This window comes from Cupressus sempervirens, chromosome 10, assembly GCF_028749045.1.
Source record: "Cupressus sempervirens isolate cs-2001-9-10 chromosome 10, ASM2874904v1, whole genome shotgun sequence".
NCBI lineage: Eukaryota > Viridiplantae > Streptophyta > Pinopsida > Cupressales > Cupressaceae > Cupressus > Cupressus sempervirens.
Genome location: NC_143127.1, coordinates 124,377,012 through 124,404,031, shown reverse-complemented (window position 1 = coordinate 124,404,031; position 27,020 = coordinate 124,377,012). Strand labels below are relative to the sequence as shown.

Genomic DNA, 27,020 nt, shown 5'->3' with positions numbered 1-27,020 from the left:
TTTGTGCAACTAGAGGTAGTAGTTTTTGTGAGGGTGGACAACCTTTGAGGACAATGCTGACTTTAAGTTTGTTTACATGAAATGTAAAGCTGTAATAGCAGTTTGCTATTCCTTTGTGCAAGTTGTTTTGCTACTTTGAACTATTTGTATTGTATTTTAGTTATTCTTTTTCCAATAAAAAATAAAATGATTTTTACCCATTCATAATGCATTAACGAAAACTTGTGAGTCGCTCTCAAGGTATAACATATCAACATCTATCTTCTCAGCCAAATCAATTACAAGTAAAGTCACTTTCACTTACATGTTTTGTTTGTACCCTCCTCTAATTTTTGACCTTCAATAGCCAAAATGATACCATGTGCATCCCATGCTACAGATCCAACTCCAATTTTATATTTTGATGCTTTGTCAATCTTAACCTAGCCTGATTTTGGATATTTCTATTTCATCTTGATTGAATTAATGAAGGGATTTTGATGACGTCCACGAGACCAATAGTCTAAGGGACCTAACATGAAAACCTAGGCCATATGTTCATGATATTTGCTCTTTGGCATTGGAAACAATTGATTAATTGTGTATTATCTTTGATGCTACACAAAATGTCATATCATTGCCAATCAGTGTATGCCGAGCTCACTCGGGCATTGAAGACAATTCCTTGAGTCTGTCGAGAATTCTAGAGTTTTCCTAGTTCAGAAGCCAATGTCTATCGAGTTCACTCGGGTGACAAAGTAAAGCTTGCAGAAGTTGAGTGTTAACCGAGCTCACTAGGTTAATAAAGGAAATGTTGGATGGAACCAATGTTAATTGAGCTCACTCGGTTACCAAAGGAACTTTATGAATATGTAGTGTTAACCAAGTTCACTTGGTTAGCACAAGAAAATCGCTTTGAGTTAGTATCTACTGAGCAGGGTTGGCTAACAAAGGATTATCTTATTTTGGCATATTGAGTTCAATTGAATTGTTTGTTGGTTCTCGCCAATTGAGAAAATGAATAATAATTATTCTAAGTTATATTCAAGCCGACTTGACAATGTGTAAAATATAAATATAAGGTCAAGTTGAGGATTAGAAGAAGAAGCATAAGTGGAACATAATTGAAGAGTTGATGATGCTTAGAGGAAGTGAATTAGAAGGATAAGCAGAATATCCTTGTTAAGATGCAAAGATACATTCAAACAAGAAGGATCAAGTATACAAGCCAGAACTGAGATCTGTAATCAAAAATTTAGTTGCATCAAGAATCAAATCATCTCATTGTTAGTCTTTAACCACCGTAGCAGTGATCTAAATCTCTTAACAGAGTTGGCTTAACAACTATTTGTAAATCCTCTAACAAGGTGACATTTCTATTGAATTGTCTAAAGACCTCTAACAAGACCACTCCTAACAGGGTGATTAAATCCTCTAATGGGGTCACACCTAACAGTGTGTTTTGTAACCTTTAACAGGGTTGACTCCTAATAGGGTTCACTTCAGAAGAGTGAAAATTAGTAACTAGTTGCAATTGGTGGTTTTTCCCAAATTGGGTTTCCACATTGAAATCTTGGTGTCAATTGTGTTCATGCTATTTCTTTTATATCTTAAGACTTTCATTATAAGCATTTGCCGAGCTATTTCAGTGTTTTACTGAGTTACATAATTTTTCCTATGTGTTTACCGAGTTACAACATATATTAGTTTTGATTTGTATTGACATCTAAGGAATCTAGAATTTATTTTTGTGGTAACTGATTCACCCCTCCCCTCTCAATTACTCCTCTTGTATTTCCAACAACCATGTGCTTCCCATGCTACACATCCAACTCCAATATTACATTTTGATGCTTCGTCAATCTTAGCCTAGCTTGATTTTGGATATTTTTATTTCACCTTGATTGAATGAAGTAATTTTGATGACGTCCACGAGACTATTAGTCTAAGGGACCTAACATGAAAACCTAGGCCATATATTCGTGATATTTGCTCTTTGGCTATAAATCTTCATAAAGAAACCAACAATTTGGTGAAGTCTTTCCCCTTCAAAAAGTTGGTTTAGGCAACACTCTTGTAAGCTGTTCTCACACTATCCCTAGATGTCTTGGTAAGCGACAAACTAAACAAAGTGTTATCCAATTTCAACAACCCCTATGTCCTTAGATGACAAGAGTCAATTATGAGTTATGCTAATAATAATCTAATCTAATCTTTTATTGTCACTTAAAAGTAATCTTTCTTATCACGATCTCGTAAGTTGAACTTTCACATAATAAACCATTGTTTGCCCATATGCTTCGTGGGTGGGAAGAGATGGCGGTGGGGTTGTTCGAGCGTGTCTACCGATCAATAATAGAAGAATTGACACGGTGTTTCGTATGACCAACATAAGACTCAACTCACCTTGAATTTTACTACCACAAATCTTTCTATCTCTTCATTTGTATTAAGACACTTCTACAAGTCAATTTCCCGTTTACTCCATTATTACTTGTTTTATTGCATCCACATCTTCTATCTACAAACTACCTTCTTCGGAAGAACCAACTTAGACTAGTAGTGTTTACCTTTAATCTGTTCCAAGTAGCAGGATTAACCTTCGTGAGCCCATCAATGAACGAAAACACCGGTTAAATTGAATTAAAGATGCACAAACAATCTTTTTCTTCAACTTAATACTTTTCCTACCGGAATTCCTTTGCGATATGCACAAGCTAAAGTACAAATATAATTGCTTCTATTAAACTTACCCCAAAATTCAAGGATATGCATTAGAGTCGCCCATGAACCCTTTTTTGGTTTTTGGTAGCACTCGCGATCTCTGCTGAATTCAATACTGCAGGCTATATAACGCAAACGAGCGTCGTGTACGACCATTTTCGAATCAAAGCATTTGCGCGAAGCAGTTGACAATTCGGAGCCAAACGGTCTTAGCGTACAGAATTCAATTCCTAACTCTGAAGCAGATAGAGAGCTTCAAAATCAGTAAGTCACAGCAGGACCAGTGAAGGGGAGAAAAGAGTACAAACATTTAAGGCTATGTGATATGGCAGTTGCACGGACTGGTGTATACGTCGACGACTATCTCGATTGTAGGACGAGTACACAATTCCAATCTTAATAAGATTGTATAAGGGTCTAAATTTTGTTGTTTTAGTCTCTCGTCTTTTAAACTGAACGTAAGTGTATTTATTGAATGAAGATGCGAGCACACTACCGGCAGAAATACAGAGGCATCTGTCGACAATGAGGGAGCTGGACGATCGATCGAACAGTAATAAAACTAAACAACATATTCTTTCAAATGATTATGTTGCAAACATAGCATTTCTTTTATTTTTTGTCAGTGTTTGGAAGGAATTCTGTGTGCCCATGTTATCGAAAGCTTCGCGTGTTGTGTATTCAGTGATGCTGAATCAGACTAGAGAGCACACAAGGCAGTGTTTAAGTTTGCCTTCGCAGAGTTCGAATAAAGCCTCACCCGAGCAGGAGGAAACAATTGAGAAGCTGAGGAAAGATATCGAGGGCAATCAGGAGAATATACTCAACCTCTCTACAGAAAAGGTTTTACTTGCCAAACACGCACAGGATCTGGTAGGGATTCTTCAGTCTACTGCCCTAATTCTAAAAGTTTATTTAAGATTTTACTTTTCATTAATGACCTTTTTTCTCATAATTTAAATTGTGTCAAAGTTTGGGTTTTTTCCATTTTTGGGAGTTGATCACACCCACCCCCTTATTTTATGGAAGATTGCACTTTCTTGGCTATCTAGGGGATTAGTTTACACGTAAAAAGTCTAGAGTACAATTTCCTTAGAGAAAGAGCCTGTTAATGTGTTTTCTATGCCATAAGAATGCACTTTTTTGGCTGTCTCAGTGATTTAGGTACAATTAAATTACTAGTGACCGCTGTTGAATTTCCTTCGGGAAATAGTCCGTTAATGATGTTTTCAGTGGCATCACAACCTTTTGTTTTTTGGACTAGTTAATAATTAGATCTTTTGATTATAGGGAAATGATGTAATATGTATTACGGTTGATGTAATATGTATTATGGATGGCTTTGAGAGACATTATGGAAATTTGGTGAAGTCAAATGAAAGAAAATGCCCTGCCCAAAAACTCTTGTGTGGTTTTCTATATGCGGATTTACAGTCAAGTTAAATGCTGGTAACATGTATTATGGATGGCTTTGAGAGACATTATGGAAATTTGGTGAAGTCAAATGAAAGAAAATGCCCTGCCCAAAAACTCTTGTGTAGTTTTCTATATGTGGATTTACAGTCAAGTTAAATGGCTGGTAACATGTTCACTAACCTTGTTTGCTTTTCAGTGTTTGGCGTGTGCACATAAATGGTTCTCCCTTGTGTACCGAGAAATGAATATATGCGAACTAGAATGCTGTGAAAATTTTAAAAATTTGATATCTATTTATAGGGGAAAATATACTCCCTAAATCAATTATCTTGGCTAATTCAATAAACAAAACGATAAATAATCAATCTAGATAAATGCACTGGGACTGCAAAATGATAGATGCTGAAATACAGTTCTTGTTTGATTCCGGAGATGGGAAAATGATGATGAAGAGGCCAATAGTTGATTTGCCAAGGTGGTGGAATTTTAGGACTTCATAAAATGACACTTCAGAATTGCAAACTGACTCCAATCTGCTTTGGTTCAGATCTGTGCCTGCAGATGCAAAGGGACATGTGGAACTGAACCTGTACATGAAGAAATGAACTCGAAAAAGTTTGACTGTTAGAATTTTCTTATCTTGATGTTTTGATGTCTGAATCGTAGAAAGGACCAAGGATGTTTATATACACTTTTGAGGAATCCAGTGAGTTGGGATGGTCATATTCGCTTCTGTTGGTCGCCTAGGATGACAGATTCAATGGCTTTGGAACAAGGATCAAGGATAACAAGGAAACATGCAATGAACCTAGGATGGTGTGTGGCTGTAATGCTCTAATAATGCCGCTATATATAATGTCCCCTTTTTTTGGGGGATTGCCCTAAATCTTTCCTTCCAATTATCAAGGTCTGCTGGTTTCTTCTTTATTAGTTCTGATTCAATTGTGAAGTTCGATGCTTCTTTGCAGGTATTTATTTTTCTTCTTGATGAATTGATTATCCTCTTTTAACTTATTGGCTATCTTTTGTCCCTCATTGTATTCTTCCATTTTCCATCTACATGTCTTATGGAGAGAGATGTCCCTTGGCAGTTCCAGCTCTTTGGGGAGGGACATGCCTCTTCGGAACTAATCACTGCCACTTTAGACATAATTCACTTTATACTAATAAAGGTAATTGCTGCTAAATCCCTGTCTTTATGATAATTACAACGCTGTTCTTTATGAGGGAGTCGCGACTGCCTGTATAAAATCGCTGCTTACAGCAGATTGCCGTTCCCAAACCTAAATTGGACCTTTTTATTTATTTTCCCATGCCTTTAGAGGATTGCACCTCACTTCTTCAATACACGCCCTTTGTCTTAATTTCAAGGGAGTCAGCACTAAGCAGAAACACCTTTTATTTATTCAAACAACAAATAGGTCGGCTAGCAGAGATAATAGACTCAATTACTCCTCCTAAGATTTACAGTTCTTCTCCCTATATAAATAATGGCAGGGTTATGAAAGTCTGCCTTTTCCAAAACTGCTTGTCCTTGAGCAATGATAGTTCTAACCACAATTGTTTTTGATGTGAGGATGGCTAAAGTAACCCTTGGAGATTCATAATCTTTAAATCTTCCTTGTGATACAATTAGCTTCTGCTGTGCAACTCTGATATTATCTCAAGGCATATATCTTTGTCTTTAGTTCAAATGTGAGTTATCATAACCAATGAATAGAAATTTACAAGATTGCAACTTTAGGAAAAGTTTCTTTCATCTTTCTTATCTTATTGCTTGAGAATGTAAAGAATTGATTTAACCCAATGTATGTACACTATCATAGATATCTCTTTGCGTTAATACAAGAGTTTAAGATATATTAAGACGAGGTTAGAAGCATGACACACATCTATGACCTAAAAAAAACTCTTAGTTATACTCATATTCAAGATCAACCAAAAAATAGAAATCTGTTTGCAGTAGACATACTGGGAACACATCAAGTATGAATGAAACACGGAGGATACACATGATAACACAAAATATATACATGAATATATGCAGACATGGAGCATTCACATAAAACATGAAGTACAAACATGAACTTATGCAGACATGGAGCATACACATACAACATAAAGTACAAACATGAATTTATGTAGACACAAATCATACCCATGAATACATGTATCTCTAGAATGCATTCATTTATTTATTTTTACCCTGTAGGCTAGCAAAATCAATGAAGGAAAAAAGAAGAATTTGGATTTGCAATAGGCAAAGCACATTAGAGGGTTTGTTAGGGGCTAGGAAGGGGCCTAACCCCTCCTTACTACTCTCATTAGTCGGGAAGGAGGCCTTGTTGGTCTGTGGTGACTGATTAGGCAAGTACTGTACATGTTTCATAAGGTGTGGGGTTCGGAGAAATGACCCTGTTTTTTTATTGGTTAACTTGTCAAACATTTTTGAGTTGACTTGTCAAGTATTTTTTAGGCTTAACTTGTTAAGCCAACATAAGTCATGTAATATTGGCTTAGAGCTAGGGTTCTCAAGAGAACATATAGCTTCTTGCGGCAGTATTGAGCCGTAAGGGAGATTGAAGATTGTAACAGGTTGAAGTTACTGTATAATAATATCGGACTCTCTGTTTGGTGGATGTCACACAGAATTGGGTGAGCCACATTAAATCTTTGTGTCTTTTGTTCCATTTATGCGTGCTTCATTCCTTTATGTTATTAGTTATATTTGCATGTGACTTATTTTCTGTCTAAATAATCCTAACAGACCTAACCCCACATTGCTGCTCATAAGCCACTTACAGCCTAAAAGAGGGACTGCCCCAACTTTCTACTCCTGTGAGTTGGGAAGGAGGCCTAACCCCACCTTGCTGCTCATAAACCATTCAGAGCTAGAAAGAGGGCCTAAACCCACCTTTCTACTCCCATGAGCCAGGGAGGGAGCCTAACCCTTCTTGCCGCTCATGAGCCACAGGGAGTAAACCATCTTTTGCATTCTAGCCCTTTCTTATATTTATTTTCTTGCACAATTTACATTTTATTTAAAGGTTATGAGGTTTTCATTTCTGCCAATTTTTCTTGGAAGAAAACTGAGAGAAGGGCTTAAGCATTTTTTGCAACGTTGCCATGTGTGTTGAATCTAAATGCGGAGATCCTTAATAAATTTGCAGTACTGTGGAAAAGTTACTTGTATTCATGCCATAATAAAGTCTTTGAACTCTGCAGTTCGAAGAGTAAACTCTGCACTACCTTATCACCTCCAAACAATCCTTCAAAAGAATACAAGAAACACGATAATCTTTGGTCATGGCTTTGAGTATGAATATATAGAGATTTGCTATTAGGGATATGTGTTATGTTGATTTTTATGATCATGATTCATCATTGGCCTATTACTTGCTTAGACTTAAGGTTTGATGGGGCCATTGAAATGAGGTTGTGTGAGCATGATTGGTGTTGCATTGATGTTAACCTACTATGGTTGAAAAACTGCTGTAATTGAGAATTAGTATTTGATGAAAAGTTGAGCTGCGCTATGCAACAAAGAGTGCTTGAAGGATAATAGATGATGAAGAGTGAGATATGCAAGAAAGAATGATTGAAAGATAATAGATAATTGAAAGATGATAATTCTAAGACAGTATAAGGTATATTCGGAAGAGGGAAGTATGACAAGCTAGAATATGTAGGAAAGAGTATTTGAAGACCTTATGGGAAAATCCTTTGCATTTCTCCACATAAGATGATGATGGCTTGTGGTTTTGGCTACAATGACTATGCATTGTGAATATTACACTATCATGTTTTTAGGTCCCCAACTGTTCTTCCAAAAAAAAAATATGATGCATTTTTGGCTGACAGTAAGGTTAGCTGTCAGCAATGGATTGACAGGCTTGGAGAATGCTCCTCATTGGAATCTGAGGTCATGCGGTTTGGCAGAAACAATCGTATGTTTGGCCAATGTTATAGTTCAAATGTCTTTCCTTGGACTGCTTTGCAGGTGAAGATTTGTTGTCACAAGTGCAATACTGTTGTTTGTGTTGGCTTTTGGCCAACACAACTATTTGTGGTGATTGGATTTGAGTTTTAGACTAGATATAGGATGAGGAAATAGTTAGGAGGATAAGAGTTATTGTGCTTTGGTGTGTTGTGCTTTGCATGGCATTAAATGCATAAGAAAATGTTATGGACCCGACCGATAGCACGTTTTAATGGCTTTCTACATGTTACCTTTGTGACCGGCTTTGGAGGATGGTGTGATGTGTGCGACTTGATCATATCCTTTTAGAAAGACTTATTGTGATGCATTGGGGTTCTCTTTATCTAATAAGGTGGACCACATTTAATACTTATTGTGGCCAACTTTGTTCTAATATTGCTTATATTTCATGACCAACCTTGATGATGTTTCCAATGGACAACCACTATATATGAATGTGCGAATGGGTAAGTGAGAAAAATGATCATGTGAGGTAATGCCAAAGTATGTGTGGGTCGAATGTGAAGACAAAGCAATACATTTAACAATAGAGAAGAAACGTGAATCGTCGAATCCGATAGCTAGGTTACATAAGTTGATCATGAGATCCTACATCTTTTCATGTTTTCTCTATGCCTACTAAAAGGTTGTGCACTCTTTTAGCAGTATTGTGCAGATGTATATTTGTTGTGCAAGTTTTCTTAGGAAAAATGAACTCCTTAGTAGTTTGCCTAAATATCAGGGACAGATAGTTGCTTGGCTTATGGCCTAAAACCTTGTAATCAATTATTTCACATAGTAAGTAAGATTCTCACTGTACTTTTTCACGCATTGGATTTTCCATGTAAATTTGGTGTTCATTTTTGTGTACCTTAGTATCTTTCACTCATAATTAGTATGTGAGAATTGTGGCTGAGTAGTTAAATATTTGTTAATGTTGATTTTTCGCCTCCCCTCATTATCTGAAGGTGTTCGACAATTGGTATCAAATAAACCCTGTAGAAAAAGCTTAATTGCTTTGTTTACCCTTGTGGGGTAACATAGACTAATTGCGTACAGAAAATAAAATACTCAACATGAAATGTAAAGAGAGATAATAATAATATATTCATTCATTGATCACATGTACACAAATGTACTCCATACCAAAATGTCTCAAATAAGGAAATGATGTATACATATAGTGTCTGAGGGGTCACAAGGTGAACCGTCGCAACCGTGTAACTCCCTCAAATGTGCCAACTATCTAACTAGCCAATAACCCGACAACATCATCCCCCCAAAAAGAAAAGTCGTTGCCTAGTGACTCACAACTGACAAAATCAGAGACAACTATCTAAATACATCAAGAAAAACAGAGACTAAGGGGGAGGTTACGTCCTTGGAGTGTTCAACAACTGACACAACTCATAGACCTGATTTGTGCAGATGTGCAAATCCTTTTGTGTCCTTGTGTTGACCTCCACAACATCCTTCAGTAAAAGTGTTGCCTCCATGGCCTGGGCTTCTTTTTGTGCACAGGCTGCATTAGCTCTGCTAGCTCCTTCTCAGCTTGTTCCTTGTCCTGTAAAAGCGTTGCTTGCTCTGCTGCCCAAGCTACTTGTTGGCTAGCCAAGTGAGTGACTAGCTCCTCTTGAGCCTTTGTCTCCACCTTTCGAGACCTCTCAGCTACAACTCTGTTTGCTTGCACACGTTGTTGAGCATAGTAGGTGTCTTTATATGCCACTACTATCTCATGTGCAAGCCTCTCCATGGTGTTGGTGATTGGTCCCAATTTAGGTTTTGTGGCCTAGTTTGCCAGCATCTTTGGTGTCTCTACTGCTGGGCACCCTCTTACCTCAAAGCAAGAGCAAAACTGTTTGGGGCAAGTTCGCCGTATGCAAGCTCGAATCAGCTGCAATTCCCTTGTTCTGGTCAAGGCATTATGCCCAAGTACTTGACCTCTTTCCAACACATTCTCCAGAGAGCTAATATATGCCATGGATCTCTCTTTGTTCAACCCATAGGAGAACCTCTCCTCGCCCTCTTGCCCATCTTGTTGGTCCATATCTATCTCCATTCCTCCTGTGGCAGCCACTTCCACCTCTAGTGCAACCCCCTCATCATTTGGCGCATTCCTCAGAAAGTGGAATTCCTTTCTCCCATGGTGCTGCTGGTACCCTAGCCAAAACCTCTTCCCGTCTTGGGGATTGGATGGAGGGATCGACATCTGCACGATTGAGTCAGAATTGTTGTAAGAAGAACATACTCGCTCTGTCCATCACCTGGACCTCCTTAGCGCCATGCTCATTGGTTCGGCCAACAAGTTAGAAGCAATGGTAACGATGACCTCTGTGCCAATTACCTCTAATTTGATCTGAGGCTTAGGTGTTTTGCTTTCGTCTGCCTGTGTCTCCTGGTGCATCTCCATTGCACCTTTTGGTGGAACTACATCCATTACATCTGGGCTAGTTTGATCTAGGGCAACTTCTGCCGTCTGACTCTCAGTGGTCATCTCTGGAAAGATTATTTCCATTTCCCTTGTCACCTGCTCATTTACCACTGCGGTGGTCTTTATCAATGTTGGGGGTGGTGTCATAACAATAGGTGGTCTCCTTTGGCCAAATGATGGGATCGAAGGAGTGAAAGTGGTGGGTACCAGGTGTGCCAACGTGGGTAATAGAGGCGGTGCGAAGAGTGTCCTAGGTGGACATTGCTTGGGCCACATCCACCTCGTCCTTTGCCTGAGAATTGTCACTTTCTGAAGCAGTCTCATCACTTTACAAAATATCTTCTTGACCACTGTCCATGTTACTGGTGCTCAATTCCTACATCACCTGTTATGTCCCCGTTTTTAGCAAGTCTGTGCAGTTGATGAAGTTAGCTCATCATAGCAATCCTCGTGAGCTGACAGGATGTTTTGGGGGTCCCAACTGTGGATTTACTATTTTTAGTAGGTCTATTTTTGGCAGTTGCCATTTTTGGTAGTGCAGTGGGTGGCTTCAGAAGTTGGTCGTCACTTGCAGTAAATAAAATTAATGAGTTCTTATTTATTCATTAATTATTAAGTTGCAAATTATAATAATGTTAGATTACACCATCTGCAGATACAATTCAATTTCCTATAGTGGCAGTTGGTGATGTTTCTATATTTGCCGATTCTGACGAGGACGTGGGTGTTATGAATACAATGGAGGTGAGTGCATTTGTTGAGAGCAACAAAGAACCACATACTGCACCTAGTTCTCCTATGGCTTCATCTTTTACAAGGGTTACTAGAGATGATCATGATTCTAGTGAGGAATGTAGTGAGGTATATTTTATGGGGAGTTCGTACTACTTCAGATTTGTGCAGGAGAGATTGTTTGTACCTAAGTCCGATGATTGGCAAAATGATTGGGTTAGTGCAGAGGACATATTGGAACGTTCTATGGATCTGACTACAGGTGACACTTTGGCACAAGTGTTCGGTGTTATATTGCAGGTCATGTTATTGGTTTTGTTGATGGTATTGGCAGTCTGTTGATTCAGTGAGGATAGAGACATCACTTGCTTCTTATGGGATCACGGTGGAGGTTTTTGTTTGATGCTGGATTGCTTGAGGACAAGCAATTTTAGGGAGGGAGGATTGTATTGTCCTCCTTTTTGGCAAGTCTGTGCAGTTGATGAAGTTAGCTCATCATAGCAACCCTTGTGAGCTAACAGGGTGTTTTGGGGGTCCCAATTGTGGATTTACTATTTTTAGTAAGTCTATTTTTGGCAGTTGCTATTTTTGGCAGTGTAGTGGGTGGCTTCAACAATTGGTTGTCACCTGCAGTAAATAAAGTTAATGAGCTCTTATTTATTCATTAATTATTAAGTTGCATTATTATAATAATGTTTATATTATTATAATAATGACATTAAGTAATATTTCTAAAAAGTGTGTAGGAAAGTTTCTAGTGTTGAGTTCTTTTGGGAAACTTCCACAATTTATGAAGTGGAGTTTTTTAGGAAACTTTGGCCAGCAAAGGATTATAAATGAGAGTTCATTTCATTGGGAAAAGTATGCTTGAATATATAATTGCTTTTATTGCCTTTGTGGCTTTTTCCTAAAGTCTGAATTGTGAGCCCTTGCTGAAGTATAAGGGTCTCTGAGTTTCTGATGTTTGAAGTCTCTGCTGAGGTATAGTGGCTTAACTGGTCGAATCTCCTAACTGTCATTATCTGTGTTTGGGAGATTGGCGTTATAATTCTGGGATTCATCTCTGAGTATTTTGGCAAATTGTTGCTGTTGTATAGCAATTTGATAGGTCTCCTACTGTAATCCTGTGACTGAGGAGAGACTAGTTGTTGGTGTCTACAATTGTGGTGATCAGATTTTCCTTGTGATATGCGAAATCTGAATGTTGGAGGACGCCATTAATTTCTGAGGCTGCATATTCACTGGCAGTGTTTGGAAGCTTTGGCATTGTGTGCTGAAGTCAACATTGCACTAGGGAACAACAAACGTCTCACTTTAAGACCTGTGTATTAGCACGTATGGCAGCAAATTCAAGGGCTCACACATCTACACTCAATACTTGTACACGTGGCTGGCCTGCATTTCTCCATTTGGCTATCAAGCTGTGATTTTGGTGTAGTGCAATTCATGGTGAGGAAGCAGTCATTGCCTACGGCTACGAGTTGATATAGAGGAGCTAACATTGATAGTAGGAGGGCAAATTCAGTGAAACGGCTTGTCAAATATATATTGCAATCCAGGTTCCATTTAATAATATGTAATTCTGATAATACTAAATAAAGTGCAATGTGGTTTTGATTTCCAACTATAGTCTGATTTCTCATATTGACATTTCAAATTTCTTAAATTTGCTGATACGTAAGGCCATAATCAAGTTAAAGTTGTGAGTGGTTGTGCAACTTCTGTTATGGTGGCTAAGATTTATAACATTATTTATAGTGTTAACAGTGTGTTTGCCAACTGTTTGACGAAATGTCAAACTTCTAATTAGCTAAGGTAGTTGATGTATCAAGGCTTAATTGTTGAACTATAAACGGCTAGGGGTTTTTACCAACACCCTCTTTTGGCCAGCCATTGTGCTACCTATGTCTAAGTGTCGCTAATAAAATACGGGGGGTTCTCCCTGTGCCAGCTTGCCTTTCGGCGGTACCTCAAATACATCAGCAAGAATTTGATGAAGTGTAGCCCCTAAAAATAACCTGATGGCATGGTGGGGCATGTAAAACGTGCGATGCTGCAAAGTCATAAACTCCTCCATTCAATCAGCCAGTATAGATGCCCAATCATACACCACCCCGTTCATGAAAACAATGTGTTAAGGCAATATCAGAAGCCCTACTTGCCCCTGTTAGCTGACTTTTCACGCATCCATGATACACTGCCAAGGTACTTCCTTGACAAAGTCACATCTCAGCCCTCTACTCCTAATGCGTTTTATGACATAATCAAATTCGTCAGTTGTAAGTTCTCGACCCACTAACTTAACCCAATATTCCTTTCTGTCTTGTGAGAGTTTGTGATTTTTGGTTACCACCTTGCAGCCTCCCTGTCCTGGAATACCAAGAACTCTGGTAAAATCACGGGCTTTGAATGAAACAGTCATAGGATGTTTTTTGTACTTGAATGAGCTCCTCTTGCTATGTTTGTCATACGATTCAATCATGGTTCTCAATACTTGCTCAAGTAGTTAGATGGAAAATGCTGACAATTGAATGGCCCAATGCACCTGCATGTGCACCAAGATTTGCTTGATGAGGTCGGTATCCAACATCTCTTGCCACCATCGCCTACTTTGACTATCATTCAAGCCTTCAAATTGAACGCTACGGTGAAATATATCTGCCTTGTGGGAAGTTTGCTGTGCTTTCAGATACACCTTTTGTTTTTTACTACTCGACGGGGCTCTCGGTCCTACAACATGGACGCCTGAGGCCAAGACTCTTGCATATTTGTCCATATTGGAACTATTTGCTTCCGATTGGTCTTTCCACTGTCGCCTCTTTCTAGCTGACTGCATACTGTAACTGTTAACTGTTTCTTGCTTTGTCGTGTTGTAACAAAAACAGTTAGGGTTTCCTTGTGGATGAAATTTGTTCCTTTGATATTTGCTTTCTACGGATGATGGTAATTGCGGGCCCTCACACTTTGTTTGTTCGTGTAAGCGGCTCCTGCCGTTCTTCGTGGTGTGGACTATTTCCCTCGGAACTACACTATGCTCGCCCTTCTTTGTTTCTTTTCTTCTTCGCGAATGCTTCCCTTCACTATGGTTTGTAATTTCCTTGTGACTTGTCTGCGGGGTTTTAGTGTGCGCCGAAGTTGCTTGTCCGTGGGTGTGCATGGGGTTCCATTATCCGTTGACCACTTGGTGGTGGTGGTGTTGTTTTAAGCCTCCTCTCGGTCACCACGGCTGTTGCATGATTATTTTCGCATGAGATTATGTTTCTCCATGGTGACCTTGTCGGAAATGAATTGTCTTTCACCACACCTACGGTCACAAACTGTTTCAATTGCCAAAAGTATTTGTAGATTTGAATGCAGAACCCCGACAATGTCTTCTCCTTCCACGACTCGTCATGTGGCGTTGCATCGTGGGGGGGTGAACTTAAAGGTTCGCAGCACCATGTCTATGGGACATGTCCCTGGCACAACATCTACCAGACATGGTGTCTCTGTAGGAAATGACATCTCCGTGGGATGTGTCTGCGGGACCATGTCCGTGACTAGTTTGATTTTTTTACAAATTATTATTATTGTTATTTTTTCATAGCTAATTGACTTCATGGGTCACGTCGACCTTCTTGCCGTTGGTGATAGACTTTGAGTTTGGAACCATTAATTGAATATGTTCTCTCCTGTACATCAAGAGTCCATAGCTTAATGGCTTCATTGTCGCTAACTTACCATACCTTGTAAGGTCCTAGTCATTTCACCTTGAACTTTTCGAGTTTGATCTCATTACGTCCATTGCACCTTAGCACCAACTGTCTAGGCTGGAACCTTGTTTGCTTCAAATGTTTATTGTGCCACGCTTTATGGCGAGTTTGCGCTACCTTAGTTGCCCATTGCGCCATTAGTTGTTGCTCATCTAGCTTGATTAGCCTATACAATCTCTCCTAAGACTTTCCATATCGCCAAGTCTATTGTCAATTGCTATCCGGAGGCGTGAGACCATAAATTCTACTGACAAGACTGCTTCTTGCCCGAACATGAGTTGGAATGGCGTGTGTCTTGTTGTGACTTTGTAGGTTGTGAGGTAGGCCCAAAGTGTTGATGGTAGCTTCTCTTCCCAATCGGCTTGCTCCACCCCACATGACTTATATATGACTAATACTAGAATTTTGTTCGTTGCTTCCGACTAGCCATTGGCTCTCAGATAGTATAGGGTTGACAGGGAGTGAATTTTTTTGAACTCGGTTGTGAGTAGTCAAATCACATGATTGACGAAATGACCTCCCCTGTCATTGGTCAATTGGATAGGGATGCCATAACGTGTGATTATCTGCTCATAAATGAATTTCCCTATACTTATTGCCGAGCTGTCGGGCAGCACTCGTGCCTCCACCCACTTTGTGAGATACTTTGTTGCTACCATGATGTAGCGACATCTGTGAGCTCGACTTGGCTTCAAAGGTCCCATGAAATCTAAACCCCATCGTTCGAACAACTCCTATGAATGTGATGAATTGAGCGGCATAAAATCTGTTGAAGTATAGCATTAGTCGAAGTGAGATACTCATTACATTGAGTATTTGTATTCATGAGTTATATGAACATTATTAATGTCTCACATTATTGATAAGAATATATATATGTCTATTTAATTATAAATGACTTAACTAATCGGGCTCTTATAATTAGAAGAGACTATTATGTTATGAAGTTCTTGAATGTAATTGTTTTACCACCGCATGATTGTCGATTGAGAAGCAAACTGATTGTATTTGCTTATACATCGACGGTGATCAAGTAGGGACATGACTCTACGTGGCCTTTGGCCAAGTAGAGTCATGTCTCTACAGGACATGACTTTGTTGTAGCTTCTGTCGGATTGATTTTATCATGAGATACCTCATTGATGGTAAATCATCTTTAAGATAAATGTCTTATATGTATAATATATATTATATATTTTATGCATTATATATATATATATATATATATATATATATATATATATATATATATATATATATATATATATATATATATATATATAATATGTATTATATATGTAAATATAATATAGATTATATATAATAATATAATAATATATTGCATATATGGTTAATATATTAATATTATATGTATGCTTAAAGGTGAGTTATACATATAGAATGATGATTAACTATAGAGACATGTCTCTTCAAGAGACATGTCTCCTCTCATATTTATATGAGATCCAAATCTGCATTTGAAAATCATCAATAACAATGGCCATTTGTAGAAATGATCTTAGTTACTTTAACATGGTATCAGAGCCAAACTACAAATGAAAGAAAGAATGAATGCCTAGATAAATTTCATATATGAGATTCAAAAATTTATTATCAGCACTTGTCTCCTTGCGACCAAACGGTACAGAGGATTGACCGATATCAGCATTCAGAAGACCATTACATTCATTACCTGGCAAAACACAATATCCTTCATAGGGAGGAAATTATAACGTGAACAAGACATAAAGCGTCATTTTGAAAGTAAGACGACATATACGCCATTGTAGGAACCAGAGAAGACAATACCATAGAAAATTGTTTCCCATATCGAGAACTTTCATGGATAGAAAACAAACATTAACTAAGCTTATCAAAATATGGGAAAACACATGTCTGCTTTACTACGGCATTAACATCCTTAATTTGATATGTAGAAGACAATAGAATATAAGGGATAAACAAGAACATTGTAATATGCAAATATATTATATTGGCAAACATATATTATAATAAAGGGATCAGCAATAGATACAGATGCACAGTGATCAATATACAAAGAAGTAGACAAGTACAATAACAAGGAGAAAAAGTCAATAATAAGGATGAGAACAATGAAGTGATAAAAACTTCATTTGTTACTTAAAAGCAGAGTTAGTGGATTACGTAGTCAACACTAAACATATAAGTTCAGTAAGACAATGATTTAGTAGAGCATAATAAGAAAGATAATGCGAGTAACAGAATAGTTAATATCATCCCAGCAGCGTGCATAATACATGCATAGCTTATGTTGGATATATCCACCATGGACGATATGAGGAGGTGAGTATTATAAGAGGATCATAAGGGCGATACGAAAGACACCTTGCACTGAACATAAATGTTTGTCACATGATTTGGGTATTTAACATCTCATTGATGGGATAGCATCATGATGCCAACCTATTATCTCCATCGAAGTTATATCGGGAGGAGAAACAAATGACATAATGCACCCCTATGATGACATCAGTGAACAATGTGGACATTGCAGAGAAGGCAGATAAGAGAAAATATGTGAATTCAATCTCATTAGTGGAACATCAATATAACAAATATATTTGGATTACAAATACCACCACATAAATAAGGCATGTCACATATTAAATAAGGGTATGTTGTATTGCGTTATATTCCATACTAGACACTCCACATTCTTCCATACATACGGGTTGAAGAAGTCAAAAGGAAGTTGGAGGTAAGCATGTTTACATCTCTTAATTTTTAAAATCCTATGTGAATATGATACTTAAGAAAATATAGATTGGAAATTGGTTTGAATCGATTATTGATAAAGAATAGATTACTAAATAAAGGTTCCTATCTATTTGCATAGAAATTTCTTAATCATAGTTAAATATTTGATAAGGAAATAATATGTTTGAGGGACATATATTGAAAGTGTAGATTAAAATATATGTATGTATGTATTCATTTAAATTTTATATTTATTGGATCTATACTATATTGGAAATTATATAACGATTAATATGAGTTACAATGTGAATCATGATAATATTAATGAGAAATATAATTATGTTGTAGAACTATTTTGCCTTGCTTTTTCCTCCGAGAATGTTCTTGTAGGAAAAGGAGGATTAATATTAGATTCAGAGAGAGTAACACTTTGTTAAAGGGAAGTTTATTTTAGAAGTTTAGAAGATTTATGTTCAGAGGGATTCTGATACATTTGTCAGAGGGAGCAGATAGAGGATATAGTTTTGTCAACCGTCAGTGATATCGATCATACTGATTCAGAGGGAGTAAACCAATGTTGTGATGAAATCTTCAATGATCGATAAATTGTAATAGTCAAGAGGACTGTAATTCATGCAACTATGTGAATGGGCCTACCCTTTGTGTATACCATAAGAAAGTTGTGACATTAATTAAACTGTCTGCGAGTCTCTCTTTGATAAGTGAAACTTGACATATGAGTTGTAGAGTCATTCAAGTGGCACAATCATACTCAATCAAGATATTGGTGTATTGTGGACAAGTTTGTGTTTGTTTTCACTATTAAGCTAAATGAATGTTTGGATTTTCAAGAAAGCAGTTATCATATTTGATACAAAACAATATAAGAATGAGTGAGAATTTTATATTGTGGGGGGACTAATAGTCAATGTTATATTCCCACTTGAACCTTCATTAGAAGGGAGATGTTCTATTCTCAAAAAGACAATTTTTGAATCTAATTTGTAGTCTCTCTCTTATTTGTAATTTTATACATACTATAAGGGTTATTTGTCTTGATCTTTTCCTTTATGTTTGAGGATGTTCTTATGGGAAAAGAAAGTTGGTACTTTACACATGCTACCGGATATTGGGCAGACTCAACCTAATGATAGTAACTCCAAAGACCTTGATCAAGATGGATAAAATAAGGCTCTCATCTTTGATGATTGAGATTATGAGATTCTTCTACATTAAGAGGGAGTATGCCACTTCTTCATAGGCAATGCAGGAGCTTAGAAGATTTATATTCAAAGGGAGTCTAGAAATACATGTGGGTGACTGCATGATGTTGATGGGCCTACTCCTACGTATATCATGAGGGAGTGATGAGTTCGACAGGCATCCTTGGGTCAAGAGAATTTCTGAGGAAGTAACAAGAGGACCTGACTTCCCAGGATTGATGTTCAGAGGGAGAAATTTTGAGATGCAATCCTTTGGGGATGATATCTTCTCTACGAGAAGTTCTAAGAGAAATTCTTTATAATGCGCTCTCCTCTATGAGAGAGAAATATGAGGTGAAAACTCTTTGTACCACCCTATGACTGGGTTTATGGTGGTTACTATTTCACATATGATATGTAATGAAAGGTGATGATCTTTCATTGACATATATAAACAGAAGGCAACCATTATAAGATGACAATCTTATAAATGGTAAACCTGTTATCATGGTTCTTTGGGCCGGATTTTGCCAGACACCATGATAACGAATAGACAGAAGGTAATCTTTGTAAGGTGATGATCTTGCAAATGATAGGCCTGTTATTATGACAGTTTTGTTTCGGATATTCCAGAGGTCGTTGATAACGAAAGCATTATGATTACTCTAGATATTGTTTCGGACAATTAGAGATATACTCATCAGTCGAAGTGATATACTCATTATATTGAGTATTTGTGTTCACGAGTTATATGAACATTATTAATGTCTCATATTATTGATAAGAATATATATATGTCTATTTAATTATAAATGACTTAACTAATTGGGCTCATATAATCAAAAGAGACTATTATGTTATGAAGTTCCTGAATGTAATTGTTTTACCACCACATGATTGTTGATTGAGAAGCAAACTAATTGCATTTGCTTATATACCAACGATGATCAAGCAGGGACATGACCCTACATGGCCTTTAGCCAAGTAGAGTCACATCTCTACAGGACATGACTTTGTTGTAGTTTCTGTCGGATTAATTTTCTCATGAGATATCTCGTTGATGGTAAATCATCTTTAAGATAAATATCTTATATATATAGTATATATTATATATGTAATATAATATATACTATATATAATATATATTATGCATTATATATTATTATATAATAATATACATATATGGTTAATATATTAATATTATATATGCTTAAAGGTGAGTTATACATATAGTTATTTATTAACTAAATGATGATTAACTATAGGGACATGTCTCCTCTCATATTTATATGAGATCCAAATTTGCATTTGAAAATCATCAATAACAATGGCCATGATTCTACATTTGCAAAAACGATCCTAGTTACTTCAACAAAATCCTGTTTCAAGGGTTTTCTTGCGCGCTGACAAGTGTTGCAGTTGACCACCCACTCTCTAGCATCATTGTATAGCATAGGCCACCATAGCCCCGCTAGAAGTACTTTACTGATTGTCGTGTCCGATCCCATATGCCCTCCTACCGGGCCTTCGTGGGCTTCTTGAAGGACGCTTTGTACTTCCTCCTCCATGACACATCTTCTCAATACTTGGTTTGGCCCCATTTTATACAATAGACCATTGATCAGGAAAATGTTCTGCTGCTTAATGCCAACTTCTGTCGTTCGCCTGGTGGCATCTCCTTGGGGAATTGTGAAGTGGATAGGTATATGTGAATGCTTTGTACCATTCCGGTAGGATGGCTATACGAAATAAATGCGCATCCGAAAAGTTATCATTAACTCCTACTGGCTCCCCTGACTTGATCCGAGATAGTTGATAGGCTATAACATGACTCTTCCCTAGTCGTACCATGATGGTGAATGTAAATTCTTGGAGTAGCAACAACCATCGGCTCACCCTCCCCTGAATGATGGGTTTGTTGACCAAGTACATCAACACTTGGTGGTCTATGTAGAATTTGAAGGGCATTGCCAATAGATACTGTTAGAACTTTTGTACAACGTACAACATTCCTAGAGCCTCCTATTCCGTCGTGCTGTAGTTCTTCTCTATCTTTGACAACAATCTACTAGCAAAGTAGATAGAGTGATCAAGGCCATGATCACCCATTTGTGCAAGTGTTGCGCCAATTGCAAAGTTAGATGCGTTTATGTGCACGTGAAACTCTTTATCCCAATTCGAGTATGCCAGAATTGGTGCCCCTAGCAATCTCATCTTTAATTGAAGGAGTTTCTTGCTCTGTACCCCAAACATATGGTTCCCATTTTCTTGTTAGCCTGTCGAGGGGGCATGAAACTTGAGCAAAGTTCTTTATGAACCTCCTAAAATAGCCAATATGCCCTAAGAATGATTTGACCCCACTGATATCAGTCGACGCTTCCATCTCCATGATCACGCGTATCTTGTCGAGATCAGTTTTGAGTACTGTCTTACATACAATGTGCCCCAACAGCTTACCTTGGGGTACCATGAATCTACATTTCTTTGGGTTTAGCGCCAACCTGGCCTGACGACACCTTTCCATGCATTCCCCTAGTGTTGCCAAATACATGTGTTGTCCACTGAAGATAGATCAATCATCCAAGAATGCACAAAAGTTCCCTATGGACATTTTATCAAAGATATGGAGGATTATTCTTTGAAAGGTCATTGGTGCATTGCACAACCTGAAGGGCATCCAGTTATATGCATAGACACCATCTTCTACCACGAAAGTGGTCTTCAGCTTATCCTCATCACTATCGATATCTAGTTATAGTCAGAAAACCCGTCCATAAATGAGTACATTTCATGCCTAGCAACTTCTTCAAGTATTGTATTCGTGAATGGGATAGGGAGGGTTCTTTTATAGTGACATCATTCAAGCAGCAAAAATCGACACAAACCTTGATTTAGTTTGCCTCCTTTTTTAATGATATCACAATGGACGAGACCCATTCACTTGTTTAAACTCGTAATATGATTCCTGCATCACATGTGTTGGATCTCTTTGTCAACCCCAGCTGCGTAATTCTTGTTCATTTTGTACGGTCTCTTTCGTACGGGTACCGCACTAGGCACTAGGGATATTCGATGTACACACAACCCTCGCGGTACACCTTTCAGGTACTTGTAACTCTAGGCAAACACATCTTTGTACTCCATGAAGATTTTGAATGTTGCCGCCTTCAACATAGGATTCCAATCATCGCCATCTAGGATGTTGCACAGCCTCTCTTCATCCTCAAGGTTCATGACAAGTACGGATGGTTCTTTGTATTTGATTGGTTTTCTTGTGTCGAAGTTGTGAGCAGGGCTTTCATTCATCCGAGCTTCTTCTTTGTACTCTTCGAACTCCAGTGGAAAAACCTCCTTCTCTTCTGTATCCATTCTTTCCACTCCTAGCATGTTGCAGCTCGAAAATAACTCATAATCTTCCATTTGCCAATAAAAGAGGCCATTCAAGGAATCTAAGTCATCTTCCGAACATCTTTCAAGTTCCACCATGCCTTCATCGTTAGGCTCCATTTGATCTCATCCCTCGTCCCTTCCCCCAATTTCTCTGTCAGGCTCAGATTCCGATGCCATCTCCTCACTTAGCATTTGTGTCTGAAGGTCGATAACGAACTTCCTTCTGCCATTCTCCAATGAAAGTGTATTTCTCTTCCACTTGTGCTTTTCCCTTGCTGTTACTAGCCATCCTCTTCCAAGAATGACATCATATCCCTTCTTCTTCAATGGGATCACGACGAAATCTAGTACGAATAGCTGGGTTCCAATGGTGACTTGTTGAGCCATCAAGGTTCCTAGAGGTTTGATTCCATGCTGGTCTGCATCGATTAAGTTGAAGGTTAGGGGCCACAGGGTACGTTTCCCAAGTTTTTTCCATGTCTCCTCTGGAAGCACATTTACCCCCGACCTACCATCAACTGTGGTATTGGTGAGGATTGTCTCGAGGATACTCATCTCCACTACTGCGGAATACTGTCCACTATTCAATGCAAGTAGCATAGGGTCTATCGCTGATCCTCCCGAAATGGTTGGCTGTTGTATGGTGTTGATGCTTGGTTGTGCAGTGCAGGTGTTTAGTAGCGTTGTCTTCAATTGGGGTAGGGTGTGGAGGTCTTGTACTTTAATTGGAACCTCCATTTGCAATATCTGCCCTAGTATGTTATTCTCAGCCTTTGTTCGTCCACAAGTACTTATTAGCCGTAGGTGTATCCCCATTCGCTTTCATTTCCTTCTCTTTTTCTTCTTTTGCCTCTTGTACTCTCTGTTTCTCTATACGGGGTTCAGGGTACATGGCTTGTTTCGCTTGGTTATGAGTGACTACTAGTACTTCTTCTTCCTCAATGTTGAGTAAGTTGACTTGAGGCTTCGGGCAATTGGCTTCTTCGTGATCTTTGGGACCACACCATCGACACAACTTCTGCGGTATGTCACTCTTGTCGTAGTATCGGGCGAAGTGGTCCCACTGGTTGCACACCTGACATTAAATCATTGGTCAGCCCTTTGCATCATATTGTATCCAACTTCTGTTTTCATTACGTCCTCTTCCTCCTCGCTCATTATTTCAGAACCCGCCAGATGATGCATTGTTTGTTTGCTGGTTGGCGGTCCTAGAGGTAGATGGTTGTTCCCAAATGAAAAGGACTTGTGGCCCTCTTTTCTTTAAGTTATATGGGCATTCCTTGGTGGAATGGCCCATCACCTGGCAGATATCACATAGCGACTTTTTGGGACACACTCCTTTGTGTGTCTACTTTCTTTGCATTTCGTGCACCACATTTCCCCTTTGTCATTCCGCCTTGCACCTCCTTTCATTGTTTTAAACTCCCACATCATACATTCCATATCCTTCTGTAACACTTGTACCTTTTTATTAGATTCATCCTCACTACTATCCTCGCCTAAGGAATGGTCACTCTCGGATGATGACTTGCTTTTCTTTTTCTTTAAAGTTTTGCTTTCACTTTCCAAATTCATTGCTCTATCGTACGTATCAATGTACGATGTTGGCGGTACAATCCTCATTTTTCTTCTTAGGGATGTATTTAATCCCTCGATAAACCATCTCTTTTTTCAATTCATCCGCCAATTGGGTTCCCATCTTTCTGAGCAATTCTCTCAACCTTCTATTGTATACTCGGACAGTTTCCTTCTTTCCTAGCTGAGCACTGTAAATCTTTGTGATGATCTCATTGTCATCCCGAAGTAGTTTAAATTCTGCTTAGAATTCTTTCCTGAGATCATTCCATGTATTTATTTATTTTTTGTCCATGCCTGAATACCAGTTGACCTAGTGTTGTAGGAAATTGTTGGACCCATTCATCTCTATCGGTAACAACATTTGTTGCACAGATAGTTTCACACGTACGACAATGTTTGACAAGATCTTCCTTCCCGTCATTGGTAAACATGGGTAATTTCTGTTTCGGTCCTGCCATAACTAGTGGCCACTGTGGTGCTATAGGTAGTTGTTGTGTCCTTAACGATTGTTGTTGTGCATGCATTGTGGTGTGATAACTTCTGCGAAGAGGTGTGGTCTACTATTGAACTGTACTTGCTCAAACAATGTATCCGGGACAAAGTAATCACCATGCGCTCGTGCTCCTTCACTACCTTGAGTCACACTGGTTCCCTCTTTACTTCTGTCTTGGTTCTCCACCCGTGGCGTATGTAAGTTCAGAAACTCCTCCCTTGTCTCCACCAAATTCAACCTTTGCCATGTCTCTTCGAGTAAGTCCTCGGTACTTCTCGGTCGTAGATGTTAAGGCGAACCTTGCTCTTTGTTCAGTGCACCTCCTGCGGCACTGAAGTCACCCTTCGTGATCCCACCGTCATACCTGTTAGCGAGTTGCTTGAGCCTTTTTTCGTTGCTCAACTTGTTGAGCAAGGACCAAAGCTCTTTGTGTGGCATGAATATCATCATTATTTTGTTCATTTCTATTTTTATTTTTGTTCAACTGATTTGGCATTAATCCTCAAAAAACATCATAGTTAACAAGAACACTTTTATTTATGTAAGTCTCCCTACATCATTATGGTCGTCTGTACGACTGTTACATAGGTTAGTGCTCTTTTCACTCACACTCTACTCATGTTCCCATGGCCTAGGGCTCATGGGTGGGACCTTCGACTATTTTCATCACGCTCTTCTATTTCCCGATGGTTGCGTTCCCAGAAGTTTTGAAGGGTTTGTTGCCTTTGCTGCTTCCATTCGATCTCCTCGCGTTGCTGTCTTTGTGCTAGAAAGGCTTGTGCAAATAGTCCAAGAAATTGATCCAGCAGTCGGTTGGTAGTGGGGTTCATGTTCAGTGAGTCCTAGACAGTGTCCTTCGGAATTTCTTCTCGTACGGTTTCTCTCCGGATGAAGGTTTCAATACTCGAGTGGAACAAAATGTGGAAGTTCTCTGTTAGTTCATGCTCTCCTTTGAACAGTTGAAGAATTTTGTTTTTGTTCACTCTCACGTTCTCCTCCAGAGGTATTCCCATTTACTCTATTTGTGGTATGCTATTAGTTACGTCACTTTCCCCAGATTTGAAACGACAATGACACCAAATGTTTACCCTCGTGGGGTAACATAGACTAATTACATATAGAAAGTAAAGTACTCAACATGAAATGTAAAGAGAGATAATAATAATATATTCATTCATTGATCCCCTGTACACAAATGTACTCCATACCAACATGCCTCAAATAAGGAAATGATGTATACATATAGTGTTTGAGGGGTCACAAGGCAAATCGTCGCGACCGTGTAACTCCCTCAAATATGCCAACCGCCTAACTACCCAATAACTCAACAACATGCTTGAGGCAGATCCGAGATGGCTAATGAACATGGCAACAAAGTAGTGGCAAAGTGGCAACAAAGTAGCCAAGTTTGATGGAACAAATTTTATTTTCTCGAAGTAGAGAATGGAATCACATTCGAACTCTATGCCATATGAAGTTCTTGATGCTATTAGAAAATGTTATGTTTCTTTAGAACTTGGTGCTCCTTCACTGAATGAAATCAAAGCACATGAGAATAATGCAAAGGCAAGGAATGCTATTATTAGTATTTTGGGTGACTCAAAATTGCTTAAAACCATAGGCTGCAAAACAACATTTAATGTTTGGGAGAAGCTTGGCATCATATATGAAGATGGAAAGATCAAGCAAATTTTGTTGTAGAATTTGAAGCGCAAATTTGAGACTTAAAAAATTTCAAGGATGAGAACATTGAAGGTTACTTGCACAGGGAAAATGGAATTGTAAATTCTATCAGAGGCTATGGCATAACCCTACATGACAGCTAAGTGCTACTAAAGAAAATGAGGACTATGATTAAGACCTACAAATCCTTGCTGATCGCCATTAAAAAAAAGACATGATATGAGAATTATAGTTTGGGAGAATTCTATGGTGTTGTCCCTACTTTCTAGTCGTTTGAGCTTGAGGAGAACCAATAAGAGAAGAAAGATGACGCTTTCAAGGCAATCAAGAAGGCTAAAGATGAATCTTGTCTAGATGAAGAGGAAATTGTTTTTTGAAGACTAAAGAAATGAACTTGCAAATATAAGGTGAGTTACTTTTCAAATGTTTTACTTATGGAAGAGTAGGACACCATGCTGCTAAATGTTCTGTTAGGAAAGATAGTAAAAAACCTAATGGTGATGATAGGAAAGAAAGTTGCAAAAGATATAACATAAATGCTAGGACTGATAACATTAATAAGAGTAAGAATACCTTTTGTTCTGTGGAGACTCATTCATTAGAGGATGAAGATGAAAAAGATTCAAATTATGAAGTACTGTTCTTGGTTATAAGGAGAATGACAATAATAGATTTGGAAGTCAAAATATTGGAGAAGATCCTATTAAGATTGCTCTATGTGCAAAAGAAGAATCTGGATCCTAGATCATCGATTCCATGGTTGGGACCCATCTTGTAGTGATTTTTTTGGCTTTTAAGTGTTGGGTTTATCCTTTTATTCAATGACATCTCCCTTGAAAAGGTTGAGATGGATAGGTGCTCCTCTATGCCTTAGTACCATGGTGGCAGATTGCAATTTGGAAGAAGTGAACATTTGGGAATT

The 27,020-nt window shown here is 38.3% G+C and overlaps 1 protein-coding gene across 4 annotated transcripts in view; it reads left to right on the top strand.

Annotated features, from left to right (window-relative positions):
• The first annotated feature begins 2,715 nt into the window (after positions 1–2,715).
• Positions 2,716–27,020, top strand: part of LOC149532916 (PHD finger protein ING2-like) — a 38,844-nt gene continuing 14,539 nt past the window's right edge. The window contains exons 1-3 of one of the 4 annotated variants that reach the window (XM_089803541.1): positions 2,716–3,074; positions 3,185–3,256; positions 3,389–3,576. In XM_089803541.1, the coding sequence (XP_089659667.1) occupies positions 3,029–3,074; positions 3,185–3,256; positions 3,389–3,576 (306 nt within the window). In that variant the 5' untranslated portion in view covers positions 2,716–3,028. Of the gene's footprint in view, positions 3,084–3,184; positions 3,257–3,388; positions 3,577–27,020 lie in introns of all 4 variants that reach the window. The other 3 variants (XM_089803538.1, XM_089803540.1, XM_089803539.1) reach the window with 3 other exon arrangements.